The 8,387-nt window shown below is 34.0% G+C and overlaps 1 protein-coding gene across 1 annotated transcript; it reads right to left on the reverse strand.

Annotated features, from left to right (window-relative positions):
* Nucleotides 1–1,503: 1,503 nt before the first annotated feature.
* LOC111087313 lies at nt 1,504–5,654 on the reverse strand. Its single transcript, XM_022393553.1, has 2 exons — nt 5,374–5,654; nt 1,504–2,242 (listed from the first exon to the last, which is right to left on the reverse strand). Exon 2 carries the CDS (start codon nt 2,201–2,203, stop codon nt 1,505–1,507), a length of 699 nt encoding a protein of 232 aa, XP_022249261.1. The 5' UTR covers nt 2,204–2,242; nt 5,374–5,654; the 3' UTR covers nt 1,504.
* Between the last annotated feature and the right edge of the window lie 2,733 nt (nt 5,655–8,387).

Here is an 8,387-nt window from a genome sequence, read left to right on the forward strand (position 1 = left end):
GACGTTCGTGAAAACATGTCAATTTGATTTTAGGTTTATCTATAGATTATGTTGATATGAGCTGCTGCATGTAATCACTGCAGAAAGTACTGATATTCTCTCAGTTCCTTCATGCAGCCACTGCAGAAAGTACTGATATTCTCTCAGTTCCTTCATGCAGCCACTGCAGAAAGTACTGATATTCTCTCAGTTCCTTCATGTAGCCACTGCAGAAAGTACTGATATTCTCTCAGTTCCTTCATGCAGCCACTGCAGAAAGTACTGATATTCTCTCAGTTCCTTCATGCAGCCACTGCAGAAAGTACTGATATTCTCTCAGTTCCTTCATGCAGCCACTGCAGAAAGTACTTATATTCTCTCAGTTCCTTCATGCAGCCACTGCAGAAAGTACTTATATTCTCTCAGTTCCTTCACGTAGCCACATTATACTAGTTTAAATCCTCAATTTAAATATTGTTATCCAGATTGTTATCCAGTCTATAGAAGACATGCACAATAATGAATTAAGATTTGAACTTAACTTTATTTAGAAGTTATTTTTTTATCGAATTAGTTAGTGGACATTAACCTTTTTTTTGACCGAGTTGACCCTAAACATACAAAATATACCCTATTATCCCCTGATATCAAACAAAATACGTAGGTGCTCTTTTAAGATGAAATAAAATTAAATCAGCTTATATGCCAGTAAATTAGCTGTCAAATAAATTTAACAAGGGGAAAGATAAGATAGAAGTTCACTACAGACATGGTATTTACTCCAATCATTGACCTTTTAACCCTGTTTATATGGGTCAAATAAAATGATATTTTTCAATTAGAGTAAAGGAACATGAAGGCTATATCGTCGGAAGAAAGTTGATATATCGGATTTAGCCTTACATGTTAACACAACTAACCACAAAATTAATTCTGATCAATCAAAAGAATTGATGAATCAAACTTCTTCCACCAGCGTAACAACAGAGAGTCTATATATATATATAACTAAAACTATTTGGAAGTTTTTTTTTCTTTAATAGAACTCAATAGTGGTTGTTTACTCTTCTGGACCGGTTCAAACCTAAACATACAAGTCACTCTGACCATAGGTCTATCCATACGTAGTGACCTCAGGACAGTTTTATTTCGTTCCTCCAGAATGGTTCCCTTTGCCTATCGGAACTAGTCGGATTTTTTTGTTTTGTTTTGTTGATGCTTGAAAGTTTTGTGCATTATAATGCTGATATGTTATTAATGTTTTTTTTTAGGAATTTGCACAAAATATTTTTCCTCTTTTAGGAGTTTATAACAACAGCTTGACGGTTTTGTTTAAGTTGCATTTATTATTCTGAAATATATACTTTATTTCAGAGAAGAAATAGAACAAAGAGTCATAACTGAGATATCCAAAAGTGTCTGGACTAATTATACTGGATTGAAAAATGAACATTATCATTATTATTATTTACAGCAGTGAATGTTTAATTATTTCACAACTGCTTTATAAAACAATACTATTGTTCTAAAGATACATCTCCATTTCAACATACGACCACTTGTAAGGAAATTGCTCGAGCAATACACCAGTGCCACATACTTTGAATCCACTGTTCATATAAAACTTAACTGACTTTGAATTTAAAGAACTTGTACGAACTTGCAACTTCTTGCACTCTTCATCTTTAGCCATTTCTATGCATCTTTTCACCATTAACTTTCCTATTCCACGACTTCTTAGATCTTTCCTCACAAACATTCTTCCTAAACGTCTTTCTCCATTCGAACCTCTTTTGAATAGCGCTGCTGCTATTAGAACACCTTCAATTTTTCCTACCAGGAATGTATGGTTATTTTCACGTGACCAGGCGAATGGATTGATTACATCCGGACTATAATCGTTGTGAAGTTTGCTGTGAAGCCTTCGTAATAGCAAACGTGACGATTCTAAGGCTATTGTAATTCCAAGCGTAATACCTAGTATAACAGAAATAATAATATTTGATGTCAACATGTAGACTGTAGTAATGATGAATATTATAATGATCCAGATTTTGACGTTTCTGCACATTTCACTAAATTGGAAGGAAGCAAAGGTTTGCCTTTTTTCCGCAAATATCAATCGGAAAAAATCTTGAATTTCTTGCTCATCATCAGTGGTTAATGGCTGAATCATTAGGTTGGAAACGGACAATGTGTTAATGGTGGTATCAAATGTAGCCATAATTCATTTGGAGCTTCGCAAGTGATTTCTTTTGGGGCCCTGTGTGATATTAAAATAAACTTTGTACATGTAACAAAAAGTCAAGTAAAAGTTCTAAATTAACATTACAAGTAAAATATATTAGCGCTATGTTTTACGAAATCGCTTTGTATATTGTAAATTTACTACAAACTATTTGACCGCTGTTTGATTTGATTTCAAGTTAATTGTAAAAATTACAAATACAAAATTATATCTTTTCAATTCCAAAGTAGTGAAATCAATGATAAAAATAACTGGCTCGGGCGATGAGTTCCACATTAAAAGAGTATTGAGAACATTTCAATTTCAACTTAAGCGCAAAGCTAAACAATAGGCTATATGTTCTGTGCCCACCACGGGTATTGAATCCCTGTTCATAGTGTTCTAAGTCCTCAGTTATACCGCTGTACCACCGGAAGGCGTTAGTTTGGTTTTGAATTTCACGTCCCTAATTTAAGCAGAAAGAATTTAGAAAGAAGCCTAATCTTGGGCTACTCTTTTACCAACGAATAGTGGGATTGCCTGTCCCATTATAATGTATCCACAGCTGAAAGATTGAGCATGCTTGGTAAGACAGGGTTTCGACCCCGCGACCAACATATTGCCAGTCGAGTACCCTAACCACCTGGTCATACGACCTTACTCTAGTGATGGCTCCAAGAGAAAATATGGAGTCTCACTTGCTCAGTAATTACTGAATGGGTTATTTTTAACAACAATTTTTTGGGTGATATCAAAGATGTTTTAAATTTACTTATTACTTTTGGGGTTCGCGAAATTTTTCAGGGGGTTTCGGAAAAAAAAATTATGGCGGAAGCAAAAGTGTTTGTGCGCATCCGTCACACTGAGTAGATTGTAACTTCAACTTTGTAACTGATGGGAAATTAATTGTATTATCTATCCGTCGCACTGAGTAGATTGTAACTTCAAGACTCCTGATGGGAAATTAATTGTAGTATCTATACGTCACATTGAGTAGATTATAACTTTAAGACTTCTGAAGGGAAATTAATTGTAGTATCTATCCGTCACATTGAGTAGATTATAACTTCAAGACTCCTGAAGGGAAATTAATTGTATTATCTATCCGTCGCATTGAGTAGATTATAACTTCAAGACTCCTGAAGGGAAATTAATTGTATTATCTAAAATCTAAACTTATCTTGAAATATGTAGTTGCTAAATGAAAGATTTCCACAGTGAAACAGCGGTAAGTCTTCTGATTTACAATGCTAAAATCAGGGGTTCGATTCCTCCGGTAGACACAGCAAATAGCCCTATGTGGCTTTGCTATAACAAAACAAACACACGCACAGATTGTTTGTGAAAATATGTTAGGTTTGAAAATAATTAGTTAAACAAATATACCAAAAATGGACTCTCTTCATAAACTTGTTTATTTGATTAAATAGGTTATTATTTATGCTTAAAAATGATTAATGAAAATTTTCAACAGATATTCTCTTGTATTTTATGTTTTGTATGCTTTTTGTCTGTCAAAAGCACAATGTATTTTTATAAAAGTCAGACATGTTAAGAAAAGAAGTTACAAATAGAGAAGTTGAACAAATTGAACTGAAAATCAACCCGTGCTTAGTACCAGGATGAAGAGTGTATTAACTTAAAAATCTAGAGGTTAAAAAAGAATGAGACAACGTATGATAAGATGTAATGTGCTTTGAAGTGAGGAGGCTTACGGTGTGTATATAATTTAATATCGTTTAGTCTATTTATTTAAAAGCACAGTTTATAAAACCTCATTTACATTTCTAATACTTTAAAATAAAAAACAATAATCTATGTATATTACACACTCCTGCTTTACATATTTTTTATTTTAACTTTAAATAGGCATGGCCAGGTTGTTAGGACGCTTGATTCGCAATCTGAGGGTCGCGGGTTTGAATCCTCGTTCCACTAAACGTGTTCGCCCTTTCAGCTGTAGGGGCGTTATAAAGTGACGGCCAATCCCACTATTGGCGGTGGGTGGTAATGATTAGCTGCCTTCCCTCTGGTCATTCACTTCTAAATTAGGGACTGCTAGCGCTGATAGCTCTCGTGTAGCTTTGTGCGAAATTCCAAATAAACAAAACTTTAAATATGAATGGTGTACTGCATTGTGAAACTATAGATGGTGCTAACATGTTTTCCCCAGTCTGACTTTCCATTAAATGGATCGACAGCTACTAATGTTTATATTTAGCATAATTTAAAGCTTTAAACGTAGATTATTGTGTAAATAAAAGCCCGTATTGGTTCATAGACATGCTTGTATAAAAATATTGTTGGATATGATTGATGTATATATATATATGTATCACACCAGTCTAACTAGTTCAGTTTGACATTTTTGGAGATACTTATCTGTTAGATTAATATATCTATATATATTATGGCAATCACATATTTATGGAGATCAGCTAATCTGGAAGTAATCTAGACTACTCACGGTATAATTTGGGATTGAAATATGAAATACATAAGCAGTTGAAGAAATCAGAAGAGTGTGTATGTTGGTAAGCTTAGTCTGCATGATATGAGACATATTTGAGTTTGACAACATGTGGACAGTCAGAGAAAGCAGAGATTTGAGGTCTCAGAGGCAAAAGTTGAGAAAATGTTTTAATAACAGGTAAAATAAAGCAGTTTGTTATTAGTAAAAGTGTGTCTATACAGTTTATAATTTGTTAATAAATGACCACCTATACACAGTTTGGTATTTATTAGTAAAAGTCTACCTATATAATTTGTTATATCGTCTATCTTTACAGTTGTTATTTAATAGTTATAAAGCTATCTATCTATGCTGTTTGTTATACATTAATTGTAAGGCTATCTGTACTGATTGTTATATATATATATATTAATTGTAAATATATCTATACAGTTTGTTAGTTATCAATCGTAAGGCTATATATTTATACTGCTTATTTATATACGTGAGGAATAGATCTAAAGTAACTCATATTATATAGGCTAACAATGTGACCATAACCGTAGGTACAGCGGTTTACTCTACAGATAAGGATAGCAACCGTAGAAAACACGGAGAAACAGCAGAATATGTATTATTGAAGCAGGAACTTGGCTCAGTCAAAGAAATTGAACATGATGTAAAACAAAGTGAAAAGCAATGTTTATTTACTTACAAGATAAGTGGACGAAGACGACGGACAACACTTCTGTTTTAGAGTTGAGAGATCTTACCAGGACGAACTCCGGATGAAGACTGAGATAGTATATCATTATATAAATCAAGCGATAACGTTATGCCTATCACAGCGCATGCGCTACATCGTCACTAGTCAACCTTTACAGTTCTAAACTCTAACAAAACTAGATCTCCAACAACACCATCCGTGAGAAAGCTAAAAACAACAAAGTTGGAGTGAAACACTGTGTGTGTGTGGCAAGCATGTGAGATGTACATGCTGTAAGAACTTTTATACTCGACAAGTTTTGAAAACTTCAGTAAAACATACAGCTTACATTTCTAAGCTAAGAAAATATAAAACTTTTGCACATATTTTCCTTATTTCTGTTGTACGGTGGTTTTCTTAATTTATAAAAGTTAAAAGAACATTCTCCAAACAAACGAGAACTTGCTTTTTTATATTTATATTAGTTAAACAGTTTGGTCTGTTTTTAATTTCACGCAAAACTACTCCAGGGCTATTTGCGCTAACCGTCCCTAATTTTGCAGTGATAGACTAGAGGGAAGGCAGCTAGCCAACAACATCCACAACTAACTCTTGGGGCAATATTTTACCAACGAATAGTGGGATTGACCGTTACATCATGACGCCACCGTAACTGAGAGAGAGAGCACGTTCAGTGACTGGGATTTGAACCTGCGACCCACAGATTGCGAGTCGAGCGCCCAAACAACCATACCAGGCCTATATCGAAAGATAAGTTTTAGCTTGACTTAAATGTTATAAGCTTCTGTTCACAGTTTTCTGTACAGAAGAATCAGGGCATCAGCAGCATCCAACGCCAACTGTCGGGCTACTCTTGTGTGACCTGATAGTGGGAATTGACCATCATTTTTGTAATGGGCCCACGAACCACGGGACGAGAACAAACGAACCAAAAATCTATAGTACGATACGCTAACCTCTCGCCCTAGTTCGGCCCCATTTTCTTTTGTCTGAGAAGAAAGTCCTTTGCCTTCCTCGGGATTACTACACTATTGTTTTAGTTTTAATCTATTTTCATAATGCACCTAGAAAGTAAACCTCACGATTCAAAAAATGGTTCTCTTATTGCACAAACTGTTTTCGACCGTTTTCTTGGTGGTCGAAGTTCGTCTATAAGTCTGTAACACTCAATCTTGTTAATCGACATCTTTTTTCAACAAAATATCTGATTTCAATTTAAATGACATCTACTATTCAACACGTACAGACTTAATGTACGTGTGTAAGTGTTTAATATGACCAAGTACCTCTCTTTATTATTGATTATTGTTTGTAAAATCTGTGGTCAGAAACTGGGTACAAGTTCTTCCATAGGTAATATGCTTAATAGGATACCGGCGTTAAAACTTTGTAAGACGTTTAGTTTGTTGATATTGATTATTATTTGTAAAATTTGTGGCCAGAAACAGGGAATAAGTTCCTGTTTATTTTTTTAAGAAACTGTAGCGATGTTTTCATATATGTTCAAGAACCGATAGTGTTTGTATGATGTATTGGTAATGCTGCATGTGGAATAGTTTTATATTGGAGTGTTCCTTGATTTGAATGAAGTGATATCTGGTGATTGGTCTTTGTAAGAGATGTCAGACAACGTTCTGTGTGAAGTATGGGATTATATCAATGTTTTATATATATTATTATTGTAACAGTTCAAAGGCTTACACGACAGAGATGTTATGGTACAAAACTTTAATTAGAATTATATATAAAAATGACATTTTCCATGATGATTTATTTCCAGATTAATAAAATGGTCTTACTATAGAACAACACCTTTACTTCTGTAGTGAAAAAACGACACTGGTTCTATGCTAAGAAAATAACACTATAGTTCTGTCCGAGAAAATAACGACACCTTAGTCCTATCCTGAGAAAATAATACAATATTTCTGTCCTGATTAAACAACAACACCTTAGTCCTATCATGAGAAAGTAACACTATTGTTTGTTCTAAAAAAACAACACCCTAGTACTATCCTAAGAAAAAACACTATAGTTTTGTCTTGTGAAAAAATCACCCTAGCCTTATAATGAGAAAGTAACACTATTATTTGTCCTAAAAAAACAACACCCTAGTCCTATCCTGAGAAAATAACACTATAGTTCTGTCCTGAGAAAACTACATCCTAGTCCTATCCTGAGAAAACAACACTATAGTTTTGTTTTGAGAAAACAATACCCTAGTCCTATTCTGAGAAAATAACACTATAGCTCTGTCTTGAGAGAACAATACGCAAGTCTTATCCTGAGAAAGTAACACTATTGTTTGCCATACATTTAGAAAGTACCACAATAGTTCTGTCTTGAGAAATCAACATTTTAGTTCTATCTTTTGAAAATAACACCATAGTTCTTTCCTGAGGAAACTATACCATAGCTCAAATTGCGATGTCTAAGTATTGGACGAAATATGTTGTTAAAGTTTTCCAGACATATATGCATGCTATGATATATCTTATCACGTGTATTACAAAGATATGAGGATCAAGTTGAGATGTTTAGGTATTATGACTATATATGTTATGTTGTTACTGTTTTCCCAGACATATATATCCTATACTAAGGTATGCTTTTATCACATGTAATATAAAGGTATGAGGCTCAAGCTCAGTGATTCACTTTTATTGGGAGCATCTCTATATCTCGATAGGAATAAAATTTGTGAGAGTGAATATGGTTTTCATTTCATGTATTTCAAAATTTCGAGAACACGAGTTGATTGGTAACACAACATATGCTGCCGCCATCTGTTATTTGAAGAAGATAATACATGTCAAAAGAAATATATCCTTATATTCGATGACGAGGAACCCACTTTGAGACTAATAATGGCTGGAGACGGCTTAAATGGGTAATGAAGAAAAACTTTAATATAAGTTTAACATGACAGCAAATGTACAACGTTTCGACAAGGTTTTGTCAGTACCTGATGATGACAAAACCTTGTCGAAACGTTGTACATT

The sequence above is a fragment of the Limulus polyphemus genome, unplaced genomic scaffold (genome assembly GCF_000517525.1).
Source record: "Limulus polyphemus unplaced genomic scaffold, Limulus_polyphemus-2.1.2 Scaffold2003, whole genome shotgun sequence".
Lineage (NCBI taxonomy): Eukaryota > Metazoa > Arthropoda > Merostomata > Xiphosura > Limulidae > Limulus > Limulus polyphemus.

Excerpts from the sequence above, each read along its gene's own strand:
- LOC111087313 (XM_022393553.1), bottom strand. The coding sequence starts at position 2,203 with ATGGCTACATTTGATACCACCATTAACACATTGTCCGTTTCCAACCTA.